Source organism: Aspergillus brasiliensis (assembly GCF_001889945.1).
Source record: "Aspergillus brasiliensis CBS 101740 unplaced genomic scaffold ASPBRscaffold_9, whole genome shotgun sequence".
Taxonomy (NCBI): Eukaryota; Fungi; Ascomycota; class Eurotiomycetes; order Eurotiales; family Aspergillaceae; genus Aspergillus; species Aspergillus brasiliensis.
This window is the reverse complement of record NW_027137450.1, coordinates 406,874-433,532: the sequence shown is the minus strand read 5'-3', so window position 1 is coordinate 433,532 and position 26,659 is coordinate 406,874. Positions and strand designations below refer to the sequence as shown.

Below are 26,659 nucleotides of genomic sequence, written 5' to 3'. Positions count from 1 at the left end.
GTTGACGAGATCTCGCGTAGCAGGATTTTATACTAGATAAGGCAGCAATGCCATGGTTTTACGTCCTGCTGCCTGCTGGATATATTTACGGAAATGATGTGAGAGGAGACATTTCGTCTTCACGGGCGGTCAGCGCTAGAGCATGACACTTGTGTTATTCAAGATCTACCAAAATGATTCTAGATCGCTGCAATGACGTCCCGCAGCAGCTCGACAAGTGACGTGAGTTCTTCCTCTGTCTGATGTTAGTGTTTCATTGTTAACAGTAGGGATGGACCGACCGGTATTGTAATGTAGCATACTGATCCGTACAACTCCATCTTCAACGTCGTCCAAGCCTATGATGTCCTTGAGCAAGCGATGACTGTACATATGTCCGCTGCGAAAACCGAAGGAGCTTCGTTTTTCCACTTCCTCAACTAGCGCTTGGCTCTTGATGCCTTTCACGGTGAAGCTAATCGCCGGAACTCTCAGATCTTTGTTGGCGGAAGGCTCGCCATAGATGGTTACACGGTCATTGCTCCCTAGAAAGTCAAGGAGAATCTTCTGCAACTTCTCTTCGTACGTGGCAATTTCGTCCCATGTGGCGGAGAAATCAGAGCCGAAATATTGCAGGACACGTGGAATGCTTTGCGTCAGCTCATAGTTGGCGGAAGCCAGGTTCAGCTTGAGGTCGAGGGTTTCTGTGGATTTGAAGTAGTGGCACAGAGGATTTATCTGGTCATGGATACGCGACGCGGCATACAGCTGGGCTATGTGAGGACCATACACTTTGTACCACGAGAATGCCTGTGGTAGTCAGATCACCGCTTCCCCTATACGCTGGTTTCACTCACGTAGAAGTCGACATCAAGATCCTTGACGTCGACCTGGCGGTGTGGAGCAAGCGCGACCCCGTCAACGCAAAGAAGAGCCTGTTCCGTATGAGATGCTGACCTAGTATTACGCAGGAACGTCTTACCCTGGGAGCCTGATGCACAACCTTCGCAACCTCCTTCACGTTTGTGATGGCTCCTGTGATATTAGAAGCATGCGGACAGGCGACAAGCCTGGTCTTATCCGACATCAACTGCTTCAGCTCAGAAGGATCGCAAACTGGGTTCAGAGGGTCTGCAGCCCCCCACCACTTGACTGTGAGCCCCAAACGACGCGCAATTCTATCCCAGGGGGCAGAATTAGCCTCATGGTTCAGCTTCGAGACAATCAGCTCGTCTCCTGGCTGGAAGTCCAGAGCCGTGGAGAGGTTGTGCAGGAGCTGCGTCGTTGAGACACCCAGGCAGATCTACAAACCAGGTTAAAAGAGTACATTGATAGATACATGTGCCATACCTCTTCAGGCTTCGCGTTGATGAATTTTGCCGCTGCTTCGTATCCGTGACCGTAAGCTGCAGTTGACAGTTTAGAAGTATTGTAGGTGGCGCCCAGTTGAACGTTGGTCTTCGACAGATATGATGTCACACTGCACTTGGTTAGTAGAACTTGCCGCTAACATTTAGGGAAGCTTACGATTCGATCACTGTGTCCAACACCTGGCTGCCTCCTACATGCTGTTAGCATCAATCCTCCGTTCCGATAGTGGAGTAAGATGTAGAAACCGACCTGCATTGTCCAAGAAAACCTGCTCCTGGTTCAGTGCGGGGAAGCGAGAGCGAGCCTGCGAAATGCTGAAAGACATATTGAGGTACTGTTGGTTAGGTGATGTAGTGTGAGAGCCAGACGTGGTGTTGTATGGATGAACCGAAATCGATCGTGGCAGCCTGAGGGGGATGGCAGCGAGAGGGGTAAGCTGCATCTCCACTCGCCCCCATTTTAGCCATCTTAGCTTTATCGCAACTTCGGTAGCCTCCGAGTATCTACTCGTTTAGCGATATCAGATCTAGTGAGTCTTCGTTCTCTTGATCCATCGTCATTCCTCTTATGCTGATTGCTGACGGTTGGGGATATGAGATCGCAGCATCCCTAGAGAGGAGATTTCTAAGACACAAGCAGCCATAAACAGCCAAGGTGAAGCAAAATTCGGAACTCTCTCCGATATGCGAACTAATGAATCATTATGGCCAAGAAAGGTGCCTGGTATGATTCTCAGCTGCTATGTCTGCATACCGCAACGAGCAGATCTGACGTTGCAACGCTTGAACCACGGTTCCATTCGCAGAAGCTATGATTTTGATCCAGTGCCTGACGTCAGGTTGGAGGCCTCATATTTTGCGTGATACTACGACCACTTATCGGACAATAATGGCATCCCCTGGACACCCCGCTATGTCTCTTATCAAAGGCTGGCGAGGTTGTTCGGCGCCGCATCCAATAGTAAAGTGGTAGCTATCGCCAGCAGGGATGCTTATCATGCATCAGCTTATCTGGCTGCACCAGATGGCCTGCAGATCGTGATTGTCAGCCTGCAGCTTTCTTTCTCCAGCATTTAGACAGCGCAGCTTGTGCGACCGTATCCCTTACATTTGATCAGCCATATTTGCTTTTTCGCTCCCGCATCGGATGACCTCAACCTCGAACAACTTCATCTACCGCATCCCGCGGCAACGTACCTCATCATGAAGTTCAAGCGGCCTCAGCTTCGAGTGCCGCAGTCGCGCTCTGCTTTTGCGGATGGAAGCGCTCGCTGGACCAATCTCGATCTCGACCCGGTTCCTCTACATCGCCGACAATGGGGACCGCTCAGCTTCATCTGTACGACTCCTTTTCTGTTTCTCTTGCTGTGCTGATGTAACAACAGCGTATTGGGTTTCCGATGCATTCAATTCAGCTACCTGGCAGTTTGCCAGCAGTATGTTGGCAGTGGGCCTTAGCTGGCGCGAATCGCTCATCATCGTCGCCATTTCGTTCTTCATCATGTCTTTCGTCATTGCGGGTAACGGCGCTGTGGGCGCGATCTATCACATTCCCTTCCCGGTGATCTCACGGGCTAGCTGGGGATTCTGGGGATCATACATTGCCATCGTCTCACGAGTTATCCTGGCGCTGTTCTGGTTCGCGATTCAGAACGTCAACGGTGGAAACGCCGTGCGTGCCATGATCGGAGCCATCTGGCCCAGCTTCCTGAGGGTGAAGAACGAGATACCTGAGGATCAGGGCATTACAACGAATGGCATGGCCGGATACTTGATCTTCTGGCTGTTGCAGCTTCCGTTTCTCTGCATCCACCCGAACAAAGTGCGGTGGCTGTTTGTGGCCAAGTCTGTGCTTGTGCCGATCGCATGGATTGCGATTTTGATCTGGGCATTTGTGGCAGAAGGAGGAGGTACAATGTTCGAGCAGAAAGCGACTGTCTCAGGGTCGCAGTACAGCTGGGTGTTTCTGGCGAGCATGACATCGGTGCTGGGGAACTATGCCACCCTTAGTGTGAACCAGGTATGTAGACAACCAGAAGGCGAAAAGTAATGACTAACAATATTAGTCTGACTTTTCTCGATACTCGCGGGTTACAGCAAAGTGGCAGCTTCTATACGTTCCGATGCTGCCAATCGTCTTTACGTTTATCTCGTTCATCGGGATTGCCGCCTCGTCGGCCGGCTACGCCAGATATGGCGGATCCGTCCCATGGGATCCGATCGAGCTCATCAGCCACTGGTCCAGCCGGTCTTGTCGCTTCTTTGCCGCATTTTCATTCGCCCTGGCCTCTCTTGGTGTCAACATCTCCGCCAACTCGATATCAGCAGCCAACGATCTGATGGCCCTGTTCCCAGGACATGTCAACCTACGCCGAGGCCAGATCATCTGCGGCATTCTCTCATGGGCTCTGGTGCCATGGAAGATTCTCGAGTCAGCGGGCAGTTTCTTGAACTTCATGTCTGCATACGCCATCTTCTTGGGTCCGATTGCCGCCATCATGCTGTGGGACTTTTGGCTGCTGAAGCACGGCAAGTACGACACCTTGGCTCTATACCAACCGAACAACCCGGTGTATCGATACTCGAAATGGGGAGTGAACTGGCGCGCCATTGTGGCATTTATCGTTGGCGTGGTGCCGAGTCTGCCTGGGCTGATCAACTCCGTCAACAGCAGTATCCCAGTTGGGGTGGGGATCCATCCGTATCAGTTCGGCTGGCTGCTGGGGTTCGTGGGGACGAGCCTGGTGTATGTCGGGTTGTCATGGTGGTTTCCTGCCCGTCATGCGATTATCGAGAGGGCCGTGATGGCCGAGGAGATCTACGAAGGACGGGAGGTTGGCACAGGATCCGAGGAGATTTTAGATGAAAGTACGCAAGAGAAGGCCAAAGTATGATCTGATAGCATTGGAGCAAGCAATATGACGAAATCTATAACAATGACAATGCACCCGTAGCACACTTTTGACACAGCCTGATAAACCAAACGCCAGTAACAAGCAAACAACACGACACGACACAAAGTAAACAGTATATCGATTAACCCTCCCAATCTACCCCCCTCGCCTCCTTCAACACCTTAGTCACAGCCGCCGAAGCGCGTCCCACCTCGCCCCCATCCTGCCTGGCACTCTCCAAGCCACGCTCAACAGGGACCAAAAACTTCCCCTTAAAGACACGAAACCTCTCCTCCCTCGTCTCATACATCTCTCCTTCCTCATCCCTGGGGGCACCAAACAAATTGAGATAGACATACGGTTGCGCCGACTTGGGCACCATATGCACATCCGAGTGTACAATCGGGAACCCACCATCACCCCTACCATCAACCTCCATCCCACCACCACCACCACCATTAACTTCATCATCACCATCATCATCCTCCCCAATCCCCGCATCCAAAAACTCCGCCAACACGCCCAGAACCTTCACCATGGGCTTCCCCTTGGCACCCGCCTTCCCAAACGCAGCACGATTACTCGACCACTTGGAACTCTCCTCCGTATGCCACCCCAAGACAGAAAGAAAACAATTCAGCGTCTTGATCCACCCGCCCGCACACGACACCACCGCCTCACCCGCAATCTCAACCAGCCAGGAGAGGACCTCCACAGCCGTGACGCGGATATCCGCTGCGAGATGGGTCATGCCGGCGCGGACGTACGGCATGAGGCTGGCGACGTGGTCTTCCACGTCATGGGGGGGAAGAGTGCGGAGGAGTTTGAGGAGTTGGGTGCGCACGGTGGTGCTGGCGTCGAGGATGAGGGGGGAGAGGGTGGGGAGGAGGGTGCTTACGGGGATGGGGAGGGGTTGGGTAGATGGTTTTGAAGTGATGTGAGTGGTTAAATGAGCCAAAGAGTCGCGACGCTGGGCGTCGGACTTGGAGGATAGTAATGAGACGTGGTGGGTGAATTGTTGGTGGTTGCTGGGGGCGTGAAGGGTTAGGGATTGTTGGGTTAGGGTTATACCTGTGTCCCTTTATTAGAGGGGTGTTTTTGAGGTTTGGGGTGAATGGTGAAATGGGGTGATTACCCTTTGTTTTGAAGCTCGTGTCGGTGAAGTTGTCCGGTTTGGCTTTGGCTTTGCCGACTCTGAGCTTGGGTTTCTGCCATGTAGTTAGTATGGTTGGTCTGGAGATGTTGGGTATGGAAGGGGGGAGTACCTGGAAGTCCTTCTGCTTCTCCTTCTTCTTTTTGGAGCTGGAGCCCATCGTTGCAATGTCTAGCTTATGGGTATATAGTTATTAAAGGTGTCTAAGCTGTAGATGGTATAATTGTGGCGTGTATGGTGGTTGATGTTGTTGTATGAAATTGCGATGAATTTTTATATGGTCACGTGTGTCATGTGATACCGGGGCTGTGATTGGTCAATGCGTCAGTATACCAGCTAACATGTTAACGAAGATATGAAGTCTATTACGATAAGCTATATTGCTTCTACTACTTACTATTTCATAGCTAATGAAGGTTTCTAACTAACATCTTCCAGTAGTCCACACCCTTCTCATCAACATACCACATACTAAACACATTCTACGCCAAGTGAACAAATACCTCCACCATGACTGCATAGACATTATATCACTAAGCAATAGTGGTGATACCATCACGAGTTTACATAGTACTCCATATTCTACAGCGACACATCACTACTATCTTACAAGAGATGGCTATATTCGGACGGCACGGGGCAGATATCTGCTGCATGTGGTGTGGAATGGGAGTGGCCTCCAATCCATGGGTGTCGTGCAGTCATACAATTCTGGTTTGAGTAGCTACAGTATCAAACGGAGGAAGAAAATATGTTAGTTCAAATTGAACCCATCCACAACCTTAGACTAACTATTCATAATCACAATCAATCACAATCACTTCAAAAGCACAATCAGAAGAAAGCCAGGAATAATCACTCTAAACAAGGAGATGCGCACTTCTGCCCGGTCCGAATTCTGGAAACAAACAAACAACAAACAAGAACAAAAATCAATCAATCAATCAATCATCAAGCACACACAGAATGGACCGGACAGACGCGATTGTATCAAGCAAAAACACACAATAAAATCCTCCCGCTCATCCATCCCCTTCATTAGACATGTACTAAGCATCCTAAGCATCCTCCCCCCAAGAACCGAAATCGCATCACTTCATTAGACCTGCCGCCAGCCAGCGCAGACCATTACCCTTTGCATATTACCAACTCCTGCTCGTCTAGCGAGAACTCCTTTGCTGCGCGGTCATGTCTATCGTGGAACATCAGAAACAAGAAAAGATTCATCCCGTGAAACTGGTCTGCTGCGAAAGAAAACTTCTTTACAGACTCATGGTCAGCCATTCCCACTCTTGGCTGGCTCCTTGCCCACCGGCAATACTGTGGTTGGCCGGGTTGGTCGCCGCCGGGGGCATCGCGGGCGCCAGCGGCACCACCTTGGACCGTCCTCCGCTCGTCGTGCTCGACTTGCTGGCTTCGTCGCCGCCTCCACCGCCGCCGCCGCCGCCGCCGCCTGCCTCCGCGTCCGTGGCCTTTTCCAGCCGACGCTGACGCTTCGGCGCCATCTGCACGGACGAGGTTCCCCGACTCTGTCCCGGAGAACTCGTCGTCGGGTTTGCCTTCGGAGGCGCCGCCGCGATGGGGACCACGCCTGCGGCTCTGCCCGACGTACTGCCACCCGGCACCGCGGGCGGCGACTCCGACGACGTCGCACCACTCTGCGCCCGGCTCGACGTCGGCGTGGTGACCGTCGTTTGCTGCACCGAGTTCTTGCGGGCCGACTTCTTCGACGCGCGGGAAGTGCCCACCGCCAGGCTGTTGGCGCTGCTGCGGTTGCGCTTCTTAATCACATCCGTCTTGAGCGACAGTGGCCGCACCACTCCGTGCAGCTTCAGGAACAGCCCGCAGGCGTTACACAGCGGCTGACCCTCCGGATTCCGCCGCCACAACGGGGTTGTCTGCGTGAAGCAGTTGGTACAGGTGGTCGGGCCACTGTTCTGCTCACCGTTCTTCGAGCCCCCCGGACTGGCCGGCCGCGACGGCACGGCACTGCTCAAGCCGGACTCGGGCGGTGTGTTGGGTGACGTGTGTGACGTGTTGGCGTTCATGCTCTGCCGCAGCAGCTGGGCCGTATTCGGCGTCGACGTCGTCCGCGCAATCTTCTGCCGCCGGGGATCCTGCTCGCGGTTGCGCACCTCGCTGACCGAGGCCGCCGAACCGTGCGTGCGTCCCAGACTGCCGCTTTGAGTCCACTCGCTGGGGGTATCCATCATATCGGCGGACCCGATCGTGACATGCTTGCGGTGCTGCGCGGTGAAGCCGGGGAGCGAGTGGAAGGAACCCGGGAACTGAGCATCCCACTGCATGCCACCGTTCATGTCGCCACCATCATCCAGATCACCGGGCATCGTCAATCCCGCACGGTCGGAGAACTGGTTCCCATCGTCGTCCTCATTGTCCGAATCGGCGCCAAAACTGAACATGGCCGCGTGCGACGCCCCGGTCGAGAAATCGTTGGGATTGAGCACCTGGGTAGGATCGACGTGCTGAGGCTGAGGAATGGGATAGCCGGGTGAGTGCATCGACGACGAATGGTTGGCGGCGTGGTGGGACGGATCCTGGTTTTGGTTGAACATATATCGCGGCTGCAGCGAGGCCGACAAGTTCGAGGTGCGGTGCGAGACGTAGTTGGGAACCCGGCGCTGCGTGCGCGCATCCACCGAGGGCATATCGAAGAACATCGAATGCTCGCCGTCGTAGGCCGGCTGCGGCGTCGACGCGGTGGACTGGTATCCCGACGGCGGCGGGGAGAAGAAATCGGTCGAGTTGAGAGACGAGGCCACGGGGGTGTGCGCATACAGGTTGGCAAAGGGGTTGCCTGACGTCATGGGGGACTCGGTGGGAGAGAACGTAAACTGGGTCTGGTAGGGACCGGCGGAAGTAAGGATCGGATCATCACCCAGACCGTAGGTATCCAGACCAAACGGCATGCCAGGCGAAGTGTGGTTGTGGTGGGAGGAAGAATGGGTATTATTATGGTGCAAGGCAAAGGCCGACGACGCATCCAGGGCGTAGTCGGGCACACCGCCCGACAAGTCCGGATCTTGAGCCAACATCGCGTTCGACACGGGTGGCACCTGAGGCGACGCCTCCGCTGGGCGTTTCCGGGTGGGCACCTGGAGGTTGAAGAACTGGCGATCGTCGATGCTCGTCTTGCGCACCCGACGGGGCACGTAGCCAAACTCACTGTTCCTTCGCTGGTCCTGGGGGGGATGGGGGAACGAAGCGGGCACGGGCGTCGACTCGGCCACCTGGTCCTTGCGGGACTTGATCGGGATGGCTGCCGACGTTGCCTCGCCTTTGGTGAGTTGAGGAGAGGGGTGATCGGACGGAGATTCGAAGGGCACAATGAAATCGTCGAGGTTCATAGGATCGGAGGTCAGGTCGGTGGAGTGGGAAGTCGTTGCCGCGGTCGGCTCGCGATCAGTGAGACGCAGTTGAGCAATGCCACTAGGGCCGGAGACGCTGTTTCGAGCGGAGGCACTACTGGTGACGCACGAGGTTCGATCAGCATTCCATCGAGCGACGGCAGGGGGGGCGAACGGAAAGAACAGAGAGAGGTCGATGAGCAACTCCACCTACCGAGATTGCTGAGCACGTTCCCGTTCCTTGCGTTTCAGACTCATCGCCATCATCCGCCACGTCAAATTCTCCATGCGCTCTTGGTTGGGGAGCTGAGCCTTAGTCCTAGAGTACAGCTTCCATATTTGAGTGGCTAATGGATCCTTTCGTTGCATCTCATCCGGACCATCAAACCCGGCTCGAGGCGTACCGACCTTCCATTCCGGAAACAGGGAGTCGTGAAGCAGACTGTCGGGGGCATTCGAGGAATCAGCCGGGCTGATTGGCGAGCCGAAGGAGAAGTCGTCAGAGACTTGAGAGGAAGTGGGAGGGAAGTGGTGGGGATTATGGGAGGTGGTGGTGGAGGAGCGGCGGTCGGCGTCGGCGGAATCCTGAAGGGAAGCAAAGGCCGCGGGTTGCGTCGGTCGCACACCACCACCACCACCACTGCCTCCTCCCCCCAGAGTCAACCCGGACATGGTTGTCTGATTGGAGGAAGGCCCTCAATGGGGCACACGAAATAAGGGAGGAGGGGAAAAGAAAAGGTAACGGAGAAAGTCACCCCAAAAGAGAATAATTAAAAAGGAAAAATGAAAAAGAAAAAGAAAAAAGATAAGCGGTGCAGCAGACCCAAGAGAGAGATAGGCAGGGAGAGAGCTGAGAGGGGAACTTGAGGGGGGGAATGGGCGAAAGGACGATGACGACCAGAAGAAGAGTAGACGGCGAAAGATAAGCTGCGAGGGAGGGAAAGATGGGAAGAGAGACGCCGGGTTAAAGGGCGGCGGAAAAGCGACGAGCGACGGAAAGCGAAGGTCCAGCACCAAATGAAGGCCGCCGCGCTCGATTGGCCGGTGGTCGCAGCACGAGGAATTCCAGGCTACCCGCCGTAAACGACCAGATACAGCCACACCCTGGACAATAATAATCAATCGGATATCTCTCTTGATCGGTCTGTCTGTCTGTCTGTCTCGGAGGATCGGGATGAGACAAGGACGGACTGTGTGGGAGGGGTTCGTTCTCCCAAAAAGGTAGGGGAGGGAAGAAGCAAAGAAACGAAAAGAAATCAATCTGAAAAGAAAACGGAAACCCAGACAGCGATCAAATATCGCAAAAAAAAAAAAAGGAATCGAAAGAAGTAAGTTGGCAGTAAGCGCAAAGTAGTGGGTGGTTTGGTGGAAAGTCAAAACGAGGTGCAGTAGTAGTCGCAGCAGCAGCAGGACAACGGGAGCTAGGATCGGGAGCAGGTCAGTGGTGAGATCAACTAGTCGCAAGTAGCAGCAAGTAGCAAGTAGCAAATAACAAGAGCAACAATCATCATAACTAATTATTATTATTCCCTCCTCTCCCCTCTCTTCTTCCTTCTCCTCCTCTTAAGATGCAAGTGGCTTGCATGCACTGCATTCCCCCCGGCTTTTCCGTTTCCTTTTCCTTCTTTTCTTTTTCTTTTCCCCATCCGTTTCTGCGGCGGGATCCGTCCGACGAAGATAGTAGTAATAATCATCATAATAATGATAATGATAGGAATAACAAACTAGAACTAATAAAAGGAAAAAAAATGTGTGTGGGTGGAGGTGTCCAGGGTGCGTACCTTTTAGAGAATCCCTTGCCTTTTGCAACTATTCCGTCCACGAGCAATCTCGCGGCGGGTTAAATCTTTCTTCTATGTCTTTCTGATTTCCTTTGGATAATTTCTATTCTCGTTCCCACTTCTGGAATTCCAATGGAATCTGGTAATTGTTCTGCCCTCCTAGATGTGACGTAGGAAGGGGTAAGGTGAAGAAGTCGAGGAGAGGCGAATCCGAAGGAATGGATGAGCGAGGATGAGGATGCAGGATGATGATGCTGATGATGCTGATGGCTGACCGGCGAGGGGGGGCTAGACCCTCCCGATGCACATGACGCGCTGGAAGGCTGATGGGGAGAATAAAAAGGCAAATGCAAACTGCAATAATAATAATAATGATAAAAAAAAAGAATAACGGGGGAACTTCAAATGGGAAAAAAGTATAAAAAAAAAAGAATTGATAAATTGGGGACAGATAGATTCCAGCCAGAGGGAAGATAAGAAATAGACCGGGGAGGGGGGCCCGAAGAAGAAATAAGAGGACGAGGAGGAGGACAGGGAATAAGATTGAGAGAAGAGGGCGAGAGAGGAAGAGTGAGATGAGATGAGAAGCAGCGCAGCAACAGCCGTGGAGATGAATAATGCGATAGTAGATGACGGAGCCGGAGAGAGTGGAAAGTGGACACCGCGAAGTGGAGGAAAGGCTGCAAGTCTAATCCAGTAATCCAGTCAAGGTCGGGCCTTAATTATTACAAGAACAAGAGACAGTCAGTCAGTCAGTGTCAAGGCAAATCCAGTCAAGAAAACGAACAGGAACCAGTCCAAGATTTGCCCCTCTCCGTGATTCCTTTCTTTTTGGTGTTTCGCCTTTATTTCCTTTTCCTATGAAGAAGTGGGGACTGAATGGAAATGGAGACAAGACAAGACAAGACAAGAAAGAGAAGGGGTCTACTCACTCACTCACTGACTTCAACTAACTTCACTCACACCTTTCTAAAGTTGCTGTGGCTGCTGCTTTGATGTCTCTTATAACCCAGCAAATCAAGTCACCCTTTCATTCAGTCATTCATTCGAGAAGCCCAGATGCCGGTGGATGCTGTTGCCTCCCATCCACGGGTGGGTTGGAGTTTCAATTGCCCAAGAACCAGTCACAATGCGCGAGGAACGTCCCTGCGCATCCACGCTGATTTGCCCACCGGAATTCTGCCGGAATTTTTAGCTTCCCGCCGTAGCAGACTGGCACTTTTGGGATGGGAGGAAAAAAAGTGAAATTCAAAGATTCACAGCAACAGCAACAATCCAATTCAACCTGGGGGCAGCATCAACGGTCTCCAACTGACAATGGTATACAAGCATATATATATATATATATATATATATAGTTACTCTCTCCCCATGATGACCTCCAACCCCCTCCAACTCATTGCCCCTCTTTTCCCTGCTTGATTGTTTCTACTACTACAAAGTACTCCTACCACTACCACTACCACTAACTAACTAACTAACTACTGACTCGCTGGGTCCCTGCAATACCCTTGTAATACCGTGACGGCAGGCGTGGCCAGTGGCGCGGGTCGGGATGGGTTTTGGCGTTTCTCGAAGCACTAAAGCTGCAGTAGCGCCGTCCGTTTAGATTAATCCGTCCATGCTTCTTTCTCGCCAACTCTCTGGACTTCCTCCTCGCTCCTCCCTGGTCATCCGTCTCGGAATTCTGGTGTGTTTGTTGGCCGATCTATCTGACTGTCTGGCTGTCAGTCTGTCAGTCAGTCTAACTGACACGCAGGTCGGGTCGAGATCATCAATTACACAAGGAGCGAAACTGCTTTCCCGCACCACCCACCCAAGCAAGACACGCACCCTGCCTAGACTACTACTACATCCAGCAGAGAGGGATGCGACTAAAAAGATGGATGCAGCAGACTGATCCGGATCCTGATTCGGAGCCAGGAATGGGCCTGAATTCCCCCACCAATCAACGCCCGCCAAGCGACCGTAAGGGCCGACCGTCGCTGGCTTGTCGCAGTCATGCCCAGCCTATGGTAAAACAATCCGAGTCCTGAAAACTCCGGCATAATCGTAGTCTGCTGCTGCTGCTACTGCTGCTGCTGCTCAATCTGATGTATACGAAAATGTCCCAGGTATTCGGGCCAGCGAGCTCCGCGACCCTCCTTCGGGAATTAGGTTTCTTGTACCAACGTAGTCCTCTCCTCTCCCCCAACAATCGAACTCCATCTCGGACACCTTGCGCACCAGTTTTTTGTGGGCTTCATGCGATGCATTGACAGAATCAACACACACTCCGAGGGACTGATGGACCGGAATGGACTGGGATTGGGATCAGCCGATGCTTCGCTTGACCAAAAAAAGCTTACCCCCTATCGTCGGCCGAATGCCCATATAAAGCTGTTGTTATCGCTTGGGATAATGGGATCTGAGCGCACGATAGTCGCTCCCCTAGTCACTACCTTAACCCTGACCTTGTTGGAATCAAATCTATTAAGCCTGGACTGTGCGCTTGCATGCATAATCCATCTTGGTCTGTCCCATCGGCCCGATGGTTTAATTGACCGTGTCCACTTGGACGCTCCTGCAGGCCAGCATACCGTGCACCCCTCCCGCTGGACTTCCCCCGACTGAGTAGTTGACCGGCGACCGCTTCCACACTTTAGCCAACGGGTCAGGGCCTGCTCCGCTCATCGGACCTGTTCTCCGGACGTAGGAGGGACAAGGACGACAGACAGGCCAGCCACCACGAGCGAGCGCATCGTCCCGATGTCCTCGACACTGGCACTAGCGGCGGGGCGGGACCTGTCCACCATCGGGCTGTCCGCCTGGCCCGGACGACCCCCGAGCCCTAGAGTGATCCAGTCCTCTCTCCATCGCTCGTCAGTAGCTCCGCACCAGCGTGGATGGGGACACTCATGGGCCACCGTCAGGCACATGGCTGGCAACCGCCCATTCCTCTACACGAGACGGCCCAATTTAAGGTTGCTGTCCTCTTCCGGACACGGTGGACTCGAGCAGCCGTGTTGGCCAGTCCTCTAGAGGTTCCGGGGGCCGTTGACCAGCCCGCGGACAAGGCTTGGTCGGGACAACCCTCCTCCCTCTGCACGCAAAGCAAACTTGACCGCAGGCAGCAGACGATGGACTAGGGGGAAAGCCGAAGCAGGTACGAGACAGACCCTCGTAACTTCATATCCATTCCCCCCCCATCGTCAAGACTATTTAGTCGTAGTCTACGGGATGCTCACCGGAGCTGGCTTTCTTCCACCATACCCTATCTTACCCGATCTGCGTATGACCCGGTAATTGGCTGCGGTATTGACGTTTTGGTCACGGGCGTTTCAAGTGCGTAACAAGCATCGACTAAAACACCGCCTAGTAGTTAGTATAGGCAGTACGCCAGCAAGGCTAACCACTGCCGCTACAAGCAATCCCTACAGCCTCATAGCTGCCTTTGTTCCACTCCCAGGTGCAGAGATATTAATCAGGGAGAAATCCACGATTCATCTTGATACATGTGGATCCACCCATGGTTGCGGGGTCCCTTTGTTGCTCTGATTCAACCAGACGATGAGCTCTCCATCTCCTCCCCGACATGCTTCCTCTTGAGTTGGGCCAGATCACTCGTTGGCCAGAACTATCCGATCCTGCAGCTGCAGTGCATGATGATGCAGTAGTTGGTTCACAGCCTCGTCCTGGCGCGTCGGATTAACCGGGCTTTAGCCCAAGGCCCTGGTCAACGGTAGTCATGACGGTGGTGCTCATCAGGCCTCTTCTTCGGTATTCATCCCTATTTACTGCAACAGTGGTGCGGGCGGCCACCCTGGGTAAAAGCACGATGCAAGAGGCGTTTCCCAGTATTTTCGTAACCCCTGGCAGTGGCAAGTCACAATAAGCATCTAAAAGCAACACGGCTGACAATCCAGACATGGGATATTGCCAAGCCTGGACAAAGTTGTCCAGGGAAACCGTTAGCCATCATCGTTGGCCGAAACGAGTGGGTGTCCTTGTATTGAAAAGGGCAAGCGAGCACAGGACAGTCGCTTGGCCACTGCATGCCTGCACAGGCAGCAGATAGTGATCACAGTACGGAGTAATCTGCCCCTTCTGTACGGGCCAGCATGAGTCGTTGATTGCTTCTGTCCTGGTTCTCAAGCACGTTTCGGCCCCACGGGAGGAACAACCGCGAGGTCCACAGCACTAGTGCTCCATAATCACGGCCTCCCACGCTACCCACGATGTCCTGGAGATAACAGTCGCAGATAAGCTGATAAGCATGTAATGAGCCTTGGTCATCGCGGCCAATAACCGTCCGTCAATCGGGGTCAATTTGAAGCGAGACAATACTCCTAGGATGCCACAATTGCCACTACCAGTCGTCTGACTTCAAAAGTACGACCGGGGCTGGGGTAAGAATAATGAGAGTATCTGGCCCACAAATGGACTAACTGGAGGAAGCAAAGGTCAGCCAGCATGTGAAAGGGGAATATCAAGCGTAGCCAGTCATTGGTTTGGGGGGTGTATATTGGGGCCGTGGCAAAAGCAATAGAGTTCGACGGGTATAGACAGGAGCCTTGGGAGGAAGGCAAAGCGGGCGAGTGGCGCCGTGCACGGATCCGGCTGACTCACCCGCCCGGCCTTAACTCCGTTGGTCGGAAAATGCCCATCGATCGACAGTATCTCCAGCTTGCCTACCTCATCGTCCAGGACTCGCCCAATAAGGCCCGTTCCAAGTCACTCCCATAGCTCTGTAATCATCATTGATGGTTTAGAGCATTCGCATGTCCAGCATTGCTGAGACGCCACGCAAACTTTCAACATGACTGCGTACTGCTCCCTTTTGGTCCGGATGCAGCGTCCAACTTCCGGCGGGACGCTTGAACAGGAAATTGGTCTTATGAAGCGCAGATGCGTGCCTGGGCTAACCGGCCCAAGTAACTGCACCGTCGCTAAGTGTGTCTGGGATGGCTGGACTCCGTACATAGTAGAATCGTTCTGGCGTGCGGCAAATCGAGCTCCCGGCCCGCCACAATCAAACCTGTTCTAGCACCCCCCGACATTATGATTAGAATGTTAGTCTCAAGGGGTCAGCGAGAATAATTCATGTATAGCACCAGAAGGATGATCTCTTCGCATCATGCAATATCATAATCAGGCAACGTCACCCACCGACTGGACTAGCATACCGCGTCGAGGGAGACGATCTGGGACGTCATCGCTAGGCGGAACGCACCCGGAAGACATCCGGCCCATATTCCGTGTCGACTATTGGGGTAGCCTTCACCCCATACTCCAGCCTCGGCAGTTATCCCCTTTTCGTCTCCCACTCTGTCTCCAGTCTGTAGAAGGTTCAATAAGTCCTTCCTTTTTGGTTTAAATGTGGATCGAAGCGTCATGCGCCGCTGTCAGGCAGCATCAATCGGAAGACAGATAATAGTCATCAGGAATGCACCGGAGATGTCAATAATGAGCATAAAAGATTACATTTGACCAGAGTTGATAGCGAGAGCATTCGTTTTCCGGCATATTCCTTTCCCCCCCACGCTAGGATCGGTTCGATTTTCTCGCGGCTGGCGCGGATGTACCAGGAATTCAAGCAATGCAACACAGCCCGAATCCCTGCAATCAGCTTTTCCCGCATTGAGAGTGCAGGAACTGTGGAAATAAGACATGCCAGCATGCCCATGGAGGGTCGTCGTATGCTGAAAGGGTTTGCCTAACGAAGCCTGACTGGTGTGGTCGAGAGAATTCTGCGAGTAGATCAGACGCGACCGTGAAAGGAGGGTTGACTAGCAATGCAAGAAGGCACTGACTGCGCCGTCGAAGAGTATCTGCATGTGCTAGTAGCATACCCCTATTTTTGAGTAAGTGTGTACATATACAATAGATGCTAGCATGAACCGATGGGTCGGAACGGGGAGGGCGTGGAGATAGTTTGGGGAAGAATGGGGCACTAGAGTCAAGCGTTAAAACTGGACTTTTATCCACAGTACACACACGGTTGCTCTTCTATACCAACGGTGCAAAAGAATATGAGAAATCAAAAGAACCCGAATATTAACCTCGTCTGCTGAGTACCACGAGAAAGGGAAGGGAAGAGCCAGAGGATAAGGAAGGAACCGAAAGGCCAGCAGTCACTGTGTCGACCACTTCGACACCCAGTGTTTATATATGGTCCACACAGCTCCAGAAAAAGGCATTCAGCGCCCAAAGGGGTTGACTCCTACTAACCGCATACAGCCCCCCACAGGAGCACGATAAGGCATCACAAGTGAATGGCGGTCAACCAGTCCCTGTCTCTGACCGAAGAGATCAAAAGTCACAGCCCACTGGGAGCAGCACCGGATTTTGTACTGGACGAGCGTCCTCGGTGAAACCAGGGTCCCTCGCCGACCATCGGCCAGAAGTTGCGATAATCATATTGATAACTATGCATGTTGTCGCCATCGAGACGCCCGGACAGTCTGGAGATAAGGCCAGAAGAGCACAGACACGTCACGTCAGGGATGCTGAACCTGGTACCTTGAGCCTGCAATCATCATCAAAGGGGCAATCAGATTGCGGCATGACAGCTGTTATCGACCTAGCTAATGCTGGCTATCAGGGCCGTTAATGATATTAATAAAGTGAGGCTGTTGCTCTCCGCATTATCGGACCCCAGACCGAACCATCGGTGGCGCACGCATACACACATACCCACACACAACACACACACAACACATGCCAGTCATGCTTTTGAAAGGCTGGTGACTCATTATCGGTAGACTCAAGTCCCACAGAGGCACAGAGGCAGAGCCCAGGGAAGTGTGAGCAGTGGCACAGCATTTCTTGAGCATGGCTCTGAGTCGGATATGTACTCCCACGAAATTCGATCCCCGATCGGGCTTATCAAAGGATCGTTATCACCTCGGAGCAAATATACTTTCTCCTGGTCTGCTCCGGTTTCAAGCCGCCAGGCAAATCCGACTGTATGATAAGCCATACCGCAAAATGCCCCCTTTTATTGGCAGAGCCGTCTGCAAAAATGTTTATCTGTTAAGCAAGCCCGAAGATCCGTTTGGTCCGGGGGTTGTGCTTCGGATAAGCAGTGGACGGCAAGCAATTGCTTAGGTATCATATCTGCTCTTTTGATCGCCGTTGCAGCTAGCAAGGGTCGGAGAATCTTCCAATCATAATGTCAGTGTTACGATGTTATCGACAAGGTGCGGGAAAAGCAAAAAAAAAAGAACAGAAAAGCAATTAGCCTGTGACGTATCTTCACGGTAGATCAGCAAGAGAGTAGACTGCATGTAGTCCAGAGTTGTGCTGCGATAATGAAGCTGGTGTAGTAGAAAGCAGGCAGGAGTGAGAGTTGACTCTCTAGTAAGTCTCTTCTACAAGGGACTCTCCTCGTGACCACCCCGTGCCTGCCTAATCGGGATGCGTCCAGATCGCGTCACACCGATGATGTCATTTCTGGTCTGGTTGGCGTCTTGAAGAAATCGCTGTGAGGGCAATAAGCAGTAGAACTTCATGTAGGAGGAGTCGTGGCACTGGGGTTGCTGGTGTCAGTCGCACAAATCAATGCTGCGGCTACTGCGCGTCGACAAATGGGTCTAACTACACATCCAGTCCAGGCCTGGGTGTATATCGCGGGCATGTGATGGAGTCTGGCTGCTGGGTGTACTGCAGAAATCTCGAACCCGCTTGTTCTTGTATCATGGTCGATGTATCCTTGTATAAAGGACGTACTACAGATCATATCAAATGTGTTGATGGTGAAGCTGCTATGTGTGGAATTTACTACACAATAGGATGAGCATGGAGTTCCAGGTAGTAACTAGTTAATCCTTAAATGTAGCAAGCACTGCTGTTGTATGTACTGCTACTAGTCATGGGCACGTTCTCGCTTTCATGCGTTCTTGTTTCTTCCGGTCACTGATTAGTATATATTTTCCTACAGGTGTGACAGGGCAATAGGATTACTCATTTCAGTGCAGCTACTCCTAGGAACCCAAGGCACTGGAACAACGGCCACTCGAAAGGCATGGCAAAATGCCATTGTCGTGGTAAGCCTGAGGAAGAGGGAAATTGTACACCATACGCGCCATGGCTGAAGGAATTCTGCTTTCCGCATGGACGGAGTAAGGGAAACACAAGGCTGTGTGAAGCTCGGCGGTGAACTAAGAGGCAGTAATGTGCCGTTTCTATTCCATAATGATGGGTACTAGAGGTAGAGGAAGGCTATAGGGGAGTCTATGTCAAGAAGAAAGCAAGAAGCAAAAGCATAAACATGGCCACTTGACTTCCATCGATCTGTCTGCCCTTTTTCATCGACTCGTGGACGACAGATGTGACCAAATGCATGACAGGGTACGAAAGAAAAGCAAACGAAATCATAACAGTAGAGCCGGTCCAGACTGGTCTTCGATCAAGGCTGCATGGCAGCGCCAGGATCAGCATATGAGACTGGACCAGGCCGGTAACGCCACTCAATTCCAATGACCAGACACCTGTCCCGCTGGTGGCTGGATGCGTAGCTCATGAACCCCACCGTGGATATCCAAAGCTAATATGAACAGTAGGTGAAAAAAAGGAAAAATGACGAAAAGTAAAACCGAAGAGCAATGAAAGAGAGTCTAGCAAAACTTGCTTCCCGAGCCGCGCATGTAGATAGACGGGAACTCATGGAAAGAAATGAAGAGTAAAATACCGCCCAAGATCCTCTGCGCCCGCTAATGACCAGCCGGTAAAAGTAAAGGTGCATGCATGGGATGGAATGATATGGGAAAGAAGTGAGAAAAAAAGAAAAGGATGCAATACGTCGCACGGGGTATTTAATCGCGAATCCGATGATGCTTTTGTTCTTCCTTTTTGAAGCGCTTGTCATCTCCGCTCTTCGTCGAGAGCTCATGATTGCGGGGATTGGCCTGGACCAGGGTGGCCCATCGGTGGCGGGCTGCCAAAGCCGGCTTGCTGCGCTGGATCATTCGCGTACATCGGGTACTGGACCACACTCATGGGGGACATGCTGTTCACATCCTGCCATGTGTTGAATCCCATAGCTGCCGGCTGGCCTGGGTATGAGACGGATACCGTCTGTAGATCCGCTGCAGGAGGACTCTGGGGGTTGATTGGAGTTCCCGGGAAAGACTGAGCCGGGCTGGTCATTCTTCGTTTGAGGTCTGCGGGTGACGGCTGCACGAATTGACCTTGGTTCGGATAGGCCATCGCCATGTCTGCGGGTTGTGCCGAGAATGTCATCGCGCGTGTTGGGGGTACTTGCCAGACCGTCCCATCAGGCTGCATGGCATACGTGGGTGTCTGTGCCAGACCTTGCGACTGCGACGGGACCGTGGGCGTTCCTGGCAGGGGCGAGGTGGTTGGCATGGGTGCCATGGGATTGGGCGTCGCACCCCACACGTTCGTAGACATGTTCATCATCGTTTTCCCCGCGGGCATAGCCGCCAACATTTGAGGGTCTGTGATGGTCGTATACTCGTCCCACGGAACCCCGGGGTCCATTGAAGGGGGCGCTACAAAATCCGGACCGACGCTGCGATCTATTTCAATAGTCAATTACACTTCCGGCTTTTCAGAATTTCTCCTGCTCGGTAGAGCCACAAACCTGGTGCAAATGGTGCCATTGGGTTACCCGGAAAAGTCGCAGTATTGAAGCCTCCCACATCCGGATTCGAACCCAATGGCATGGGCTGATAAGTAAAGAAAGGCTCCGCTTGCTCTACCCCAGTAACATTAGGGGGTGACGATGAAGCGGTCGATGGGTCCGTCGAAGCGGTTTCTAGACGAGAACTGGGACGGGATTTCTTCTCAACCGGGGGCTGCTGGTCGACAGGAAAGAACTGGCATTCCTTCCGGAGGCGGATACAATTTTCGCATCGTCCTTGAGCATCGTCTGGCGCAACAAGACATCGGATCTTTCGCCGCCGACAGTGTACTATCGCATGAGAAATGAGTATTTCAACAGAGACTACCGAAAACTGCGAGCTTACCACATGCGACAGAGGTGCGATGGTACCCAAGCTTGTTGCGCTTCTTGTCTGCGGTAGATGATTCCATGACTGTGCCTTCTGATCTTGTTATCGGAGGGATATTCTCGACAACCGCGGGCATAGCCCTATATGAAAGATGATGAGAGAACGAAGACTGTATGCTCAGAGCACATTAATCGCACAGAGAAAGAGGGAGGACAAGATGGTCTTCCCGAGTCGCCCAAGTGCGCAGCGAACTTAGCAGTTCGAATAACGTTGTGGATCAAGATGATGCAATGCGCCGCGCTAGACAGTCAAAGTGTCGAACGATAAAATACGTCACCCGGTCAGGAGCGCAAATGATGATAGCGATGACCGTCGGCGTATGTTGTTTTGTGAATTCTTCGTTCCAACGTTGCGCCTCCGCACTCGATCTGTAGCGGACAAGGTACTGTGAGAAGCCACCACCTGGAGACTCGGCTCGTATGGCTGAATTCGGACAGACCGAGTTGCAAACACCGGCAAATGGATGGACGTCTATTATTTGACTCGTCGCGTCGTTGCTAATCGTGGAGCGAGGCTTTAGGAGGGAGTAGCAATGCCCGAGGTAATCGCAGGTTTTAATTAATCCCAACAGGATCACTCGTTGATAGGGTGAAATGGTGAACCGGCCTGTAATTTAAGGATGATTAATTATTTAGTAGGGAACCAGCAATCTGAATGCAGGTAATTCAAAGTAGCAAGGATGCGAAAATATGCGGGGAAATTATCGGATAGATATGTGAATGCGAAGAAGACTGGACAAGACGTCGGACAATTTGAGGGAAGGAAAGGCAAGAAGCGAGAAAGGAAAGGTAAAGGTTGGTGGAAGAAGGACGGTAGTCAAGTTGAGTGGGAAGACGGTGGTGGTAGTGGTGGTAGTAGTGGTAAAGGTAGTAGAAGTAGTAGTGGTGGTGGTGGTCAAGTCGCAAAGGAAGCCAGTAGTAGTAGTACTTGGTAGGAGGGAAAGGGAAATACCGAGGACCTACTTCCGTCGTAGTGGGTGCCCACTGCAGTAGTGGTATCGTTGCTCGGGATCTAGGATCTCGGGACTTTGTGCGCGGTGGGATTTAGATTTTAACCCGGAGCGAAATAATATTATTCTTGGGCTCCCTTTGGGAGTAAGTAAGTATGATGTATGAATTGTCTGTACAGCCAAGCTGGAAATTTTTTAGGGGACCGTGAAGGAACTGCAAAGAAAGGGGCTATGGAAGCCAAATTAGGTGGAGGGTGAAAGTAGGAAAAAGTAAAATAGTAAATAGGGAAAAAATGAAAAATAAAAAGACAGAGTGAGATGGTGAGAGGGAAAAGGAAAGAAAATGATAAAATAAAATGTTTAAGGATAAAAGGTAAAATTAAATGGGTAAAAAAATAATATGTGTGCGCAAGAGAGAGAGAGGGAGCAAGAGACAGAGGGAGGAATAAAATAAAAATAAAAAGGCTACTACTGGAACGATTCAAGCACAATGGTGTTGAAATTCCATGGGGGTTATACCATGGGGGGGGGTAGGGAGACTAAGGTAGGAAAAGGAAGGCAGAGAGTAAGTCGCAAAGTGGATAATGGAGAATTAGCAGAAAGGAGTAAAGGGACAGAGACAAGAGAGAACAGGAACAGGAACAGGGACAGGCACAGGAACCAGATAGGCCCAGTGTCAGAGTCAGTCGTTAAACGGTATGGAGAGAGAGAGGTATGAGACAAAGTGCTGATGATGCCGGCGATGACGAAGAGCCAGATCAAGCAATCTAATATGCGTGGATTATTCGGAACCATTATTACCAAATCTTTCCCTAAAGGCAAGAAGTTGTGTCTCCTCCCCCCATCCCCAGTATTAAGGTACTGTCAGTGCTGAAGAATCAGGTCGGAGAACTAGCTCGCCTCAGGTGGGCAAGCCTTTACTAACCCAAGCTGAAACGCCAGGCTGGGTACGGAATTTTCCATTTCACTTTTTTTATTTTTTTCTTTTCTTTAAAATTTCTTTTTCTTTTTTTTTTTTTTGTCCTTTTTTCTCTCTTTTACTATTAATATGCCCGAGGATGATACCATAGCGAAGAGAGGCTGTACACTTTAAGTGACTAAGTAGGGGTTTAGTAGGTTTACGTCGGACTGCCCGACTGGCGGACCTCACCACTAGTCAAGTATTTACTTCAGCTACTCGTAGTTGGTACCTTCGAGGTACCTGCCCTAGATGGATACTGATTTGCCTGATGTGAGATCCCTTCATACGACTAATCAGTTGGGAGTTGGTTGGGAGGCAGTCCCAGACACCAGCCCAGACAGCCTGAAAGTCTTCAGGCGCAGGGACAAGATGGAATACTGTCCAATTGAAACACCTCATCAAACCTACCAAGGCAGGCAGAGATTGGCGAGTGTCTGAAAAGGGTGATGGCGGCATTCGAGAATATTAGCAGGGATCATTGCCGTCACATGGAATGTGGCTGTGTGGGATCTTAAGGTTGTCGAGTCGAGGCGAGCCAGGAGAGCACCAGAGGGAAGGGGATGGAGACGAGACCATGGGAAAGGCTGGGGCTGGGCTGCATCTAGTAGTTTCTGGCATCAGAAAGTGGAATTTTATGATCTTATGACTGATGATGGATGGAGGGACAAGTTGCAGCCATCCAAAGGACCAGGACAGATGGATGGTACCTTTGCAAGGAAAACGAGGTACCTTGGGTTGGAAGTTGTCAAGAAGCCGGCGACAGAAAATACCCCAATCATTGACTATCATCATACCATCCGGAGCATGCGTGTGCATCGTGCATGGATAGAAACCTCTCAGATTGGTATCGGTCGGTCGGTGCGGGCAAAGGAAAAGGATACCCCTGATCCCTCGCACCGCCCCGGCTGGTTCCTCCCAACTTCTCCCACCTTCTTCATCCGTGGTCCCAGAGGTCTGTGACAGACGCCTGTAACCAGGCCACGCCCAAGGCGAGTTAGTCTAGGTAACTAACTTACTACTTCACTTTTCACTCAACAGTGGGGGGTGGGGTTCCATGGAGGCATGCGTTCTTCCCTCCTCCATTGGGCTTAGTAGAGGGGGGGAGGGGGGAGAGAGTGTGAGAGGGGGGAAGGAAAAGACACACGCTGATAGCTGAGACCTGTCAATCATTTGAAGAACTGGGGAATCTGGATCCCGGCTCTCATCCACTGAGAATCTGAAGAGCGTGGTTTTAAATTTAACTCCTCGTTGGGGCCAGGGTGACGGGCGCGATCGATTGGGCGGCCGCATGGGTCTGGCCGGAGACTGCAGCCAACCAGCAGCGCTCTAGCGCGAGGGACTTTCCCCTCTGGGCGAAAGACGAAGGATTTCGCCGGACGCAAGATCGCCTGAACGGGACTAGTGGCGAGGTGAAACAGAGACTCGAAGTTTGCTGAGCTTCTCGAAGCCTGGGAGTCGTCATCCTCGCCAAGCGGTCATGCTGTTGATTGGTGAGCCGCCGCAGAGCATGGGGCAGGGGCCTAATCATCGTCATTCTGTCTTGCACATTCCAGCCAATCCCACTGGTGTTTCCACAGATGAGTTAATGAGGATGGACATGGGGCTTCATTAAAAAATTTTTTGGGGGTACTCTCTTTTTTATTTTTATTTCTTTTTTCTTCTTTTTTCTCGCTCTTTTTCACCTACACCCCCCTCTTTCACCCTCTGATTTCGCTCGAACTGGATTCTACTGAACTAGGTGATATTCAGCAAATGCTCTGTCTCGCCTGACTCTGGAATGATTCTTTCTCCTACGGGTACGCAGCCAGACAATTGTAGTAGGAAAAGAGTAGCAGCGCGCTCGCGTCACAGCCGCTATCTTCCAGCCCATCCACACCCACATCTTACAGCCCACATCCACGTCCATGCTGGCATCGTACCTGCATGTACCCTGGAAATATACTCCGCCATGAGAGGAAGACACTAGAGAGAGCGAGACCGGATCTGTCAGAAATCAGGTGGGCCTCTTCCAGGCCAAGGTTTGATTTAAGGATCACATCTGCAATCCTAGTGTAGCCAGTGGGCTTGGCCTGGCCGACTGTAGTGCTTTCTCTCAGTAAGGGATTGCGTTTGCAGTCGATCGCAGTAGAAAGGAAAACTGACTCAAATAGGAATTGTCGAGGTCACATTCGGAGGTACTTCCAGAATCGTATGATGACAAGAGATCACTGCCACTGCCACTGTTGTTGGTGATGATGATGATGGCATGAGTGCGTTTACTAGTCTAGGCGAAAAGTCCACTTGTCCAGTTCGACTTGGGGGGGCAGGAGGCGCACTCACTATACCTGGATCAGGCATATGCGTTTGAAAGTAATAGACCTTTAGTTCTTTTTCATTTTTTCATTTATGGAGAAAGATGGATGCGCGACTTTGTTTATCTATTGTTTAAATTAATTTACATCTAATATATATAGAATCAAAGTATGGAATGGTGACATGCATGCAAACTACGCATTTAGCCAGCATTATAGCACCCATGCCAAACCCAAGCAGATTGCTTGGCCTTTCAGGGTCTAGTTGGCCTTCAATTTATTATTAGTAGCGTTTTCGCTAGCCGTGAATGGATAAACTCGGCTCCGAACTTAGTTCCCTTTCCCAGGATGAATTCATAGACAGAAACTCGGATGGTTTCCCTCCACTTACCGTGTTCAGTCACTGGGCCATTACGTACCTGCGTAACTAGAAAGGACTTGGTGTATCCGCTGGACCCTTCAATTGATTGACTGACGGACAATGGTGCGCTGGCCTTTTCTGGTTCATCAAATCTTAGAGAGAGATGGGAGACGATGGGGGAGCAGCGTCACACCTGTTCTCCCTTTCTTCTTTGTTTTTTTTTCCTGTTTCTAATTCTTTATCTATTTAGTTTTTGTTTTCACTACAGATACTAGGTGACTTGACTACTAAGGAAATATAATGGCAGATATGAACTAGATTCAACCTACTGTGATCCTTGGTACATTAACTCCATTGAGCAAGATAGTCAGTCGTTAGGGAGGATCGGATAGTAGGTACCTGGGACTAAAGCGCGTGGATATTGCTACTTTGGTCAGCCTCTGCGTCGCTAGCGGGATCGGGCAGCGGATATACGTAAGCGAAGAGGCGAAGATCGTTGGCGACTCCCACTCCTCTCCTTGTACACAGCAGTCGCACCTCGCTCTAGCGCTATTTAGTGGCATTTATTGTCTCGTATCGGAGTTGAAACAAGTTCGCCTCATCCATCAACGCTCTGCCCTATCATACAAATCATTATCTGATCATCGCGGTCCGCCGGACGGGGCACCACTACTACTATTCGATAGGTGGGAAACGGCGGTTGCCCAGTTCCGACTTACTTTTTGCTAACCGGCAAGAACAATGGCCTTGGCTATGGTCTAACTACCAGTAGACGACTCCATAGTCGACCTCCTGATTAACGGCCACACACGCACGCCTTTCTTTCCCACACCCACAACTCCCCCCTTCTTCCCCCCGGCTTCTGCAGGGACTAAAATCAACACTAAACCAGTGTTTCGCTGCACTACTGGTGGCTCTCTCCACGAGAAGCCATGCGTCAAAATTCTCCGAAGGGGGGTGAAACTTAATTCCTAACTAATGAAGGCGCGACCATTGGTCTGACCCAGTCAATGACGATGATAAGTGCACGGAAATAACAAGACAGGAGAAACTAGCCTAGCAACGATGATGCTTCCCTGCTTTCAGCCTGTCAGGTTGGCTGTGTTGCTCGCTCTCCTCCTACAGATTACCTCCTCCTGTTGGTGGGAGTCGTACAAAGTAGGTAGGAATCTACGGTCCGACTGGACTCTAAACCCACAGCTGGGCTGGGCCACGCCATCTGTCCTCTTGGAGTGAATCGGGGCCAATCACAACGGCGCTTGCCTACTCACCATCCATTGTTGATGGAGTGAATCGACGGAGTTCGCGCTCGATGCAGTAATTATGTCCTATTCTATTAACAGACCAACAAGTCTCTCTACCCTCTACACACGACGCGCGCCATCACGATCCCAGCTTGTTGTTTCCATTGATCTTCCGTGTGATCTATTCATCCGAAACAGACCCTGAGCGGATTTCCGGGCTCCGAGCTTCTTCGGTTTTCTGTTTGTTCGATCTCAAGGGTCTCTGCCGGCCCGGAGATCCTTGACGTTCGTG

The 26,659-nt window shown here is 51.7% G+C and overlaps 7 protein-coding genes across 7 annotated transcripts; 3 read left to right on the top strand and 4 right to left on the bottom strand.

Moving 5' to 3' along the window:
- Nucleotides 1–179: 179 nt before the first annotated feature.
- Nucleotides 180–1,675, bottom strand: ASPBRDRAFT_130037 (putative aminotransferase; the record flags this gene model as incomplete). The annotated part of the gene is made up of 7 exons (XM_067618193.1): nt 180–235; nt 282–789; nt 837–914; nt 962–1,282; nt 1,330–1,459; nt 1,507–1,540; nt 1,600–1,675. 7 exons carry the CDS (start codon nt 1,673–1,675, stop codon nt 180–182), a joined length of 1,203 nt encoding a protein of 400 aa, XP_067477166.1.
- Nucleotides 1,676–2,552: 877 nt separating this feature from the next.
- On the top strand, nt 2,553–4,243 carry ASPBRDRAFT_129602 (nucleobase cation symporter-1 family protein; the record flags this gene model as incomplete). Its single annotated transcript, XM_067618153.1, has 3 exons — nt 2,553–2,688; nt 2,735–3,369; nt 3,416–4,243. 3 exons carry the CDS (start codon nt 2,553–2,555, stop codon nt 4,241–4,243), a joined length of 1,599 nt encoding a protein of 532 aa, XP_067477165.1.
- A 142-nt stretch (nt 4,244–4,385) lies between these two features.
- On the bottom strand, nt 4,386–5,556 carry ASPBRDRAFT_129524 (IPI1/TEX10 family protein; the record flags this gene model as incomplete). The annotated part of the gene is made up of 3 exons (XM_067618146.1): nt 4,386–5,314; nt 5,379–5,451; nt 5,509–5,556. 3 exons carry the CDS (start codon nt 5,554–5,556, stop codon nt 4,386–4,388), a joined length of 1,050 nt encoding a protein of 349 aa, XP_067477164.1.
- Nucleotides 5,557–6,658: 1,102 nt separating this feature from the next.
- ASPBRDRAFT_130323 (uncharacterized protein) lies at nt 6,659–9,436 on the bottom strand (the record flags this gene model as incomplete). The annotated part of the gene is made up of 2 exons (XM_067618220.1): nt 6,659–8,882; nt 8,979–9,436. The coding sequence occupies 2 exons, from the start codon at nt 9,434–9,436 to the stop codon at nt 6,659–6,661; spliced, it is 2,682 nt and encodes an 893-aa protein (XP_067477163.1).
- Nucleotides 9,437–12,046: 2,610 nt separating this feature from the next.
- Nucleotides 12,047–12,726, top strand: ASPBRDRAFT_45216 (uncharacterized protein). The gene has a single exon (XM_067625349.1). It carries the CDS (start codon nt 12,167–12,169, stop codon nt 12,443–12,445), a length of 279 nt encoding a protein of 92 aa, XP_067477162.1. The 5' UTR covers nt 12,047–12,166; the 3' UTR covers nt 12,446–12,726.
- Nucleotides 12,727–19,413: 6,687 nt separating this feature from the next.
- On the bottom strand, nt 19,414–20,637 carry ASPBRDRAFT_31809 (putative C6 finger domain protein; the record flags this gene model as incomplete). The annotated part of the gene is made up of 3 exons (XM_067622938.1): nt 19,414–20,066; nt 20,132–20,461; nt 20,517–20,637. The coding sequence occupies 3 exons, from the start codon at nt 20,635–20,637 to the stop codon at nt 19,414–19,416; spliced, it is 1,104 nt and encodes a 367-aa protein (XP_067477161.1).
- Nucleotides 20,638–21,240: 603 nt separating this feature from the next.
- ASPBRDRAFT_31808 (uncharacterized protein) lies at nt 21,241–21,768 on the top strand (the record flags this gene model as incomplete). The annotated part of the gene is made up of 3 exons (XM_067622937.1): nt 21,241–21,491; nt 21,577–21,659; nt 21,710–21,768. 3 exons carry the CDS (start codon nt 21,241–21,243, stop codon nt 21,766–21,768), a joined length of 393 nt encoding a protein of 130 aa, XP_067477160.1.
- Between the last annotated feature and the right edge of the window lie 4,891 nt (nt 21,769–26,659).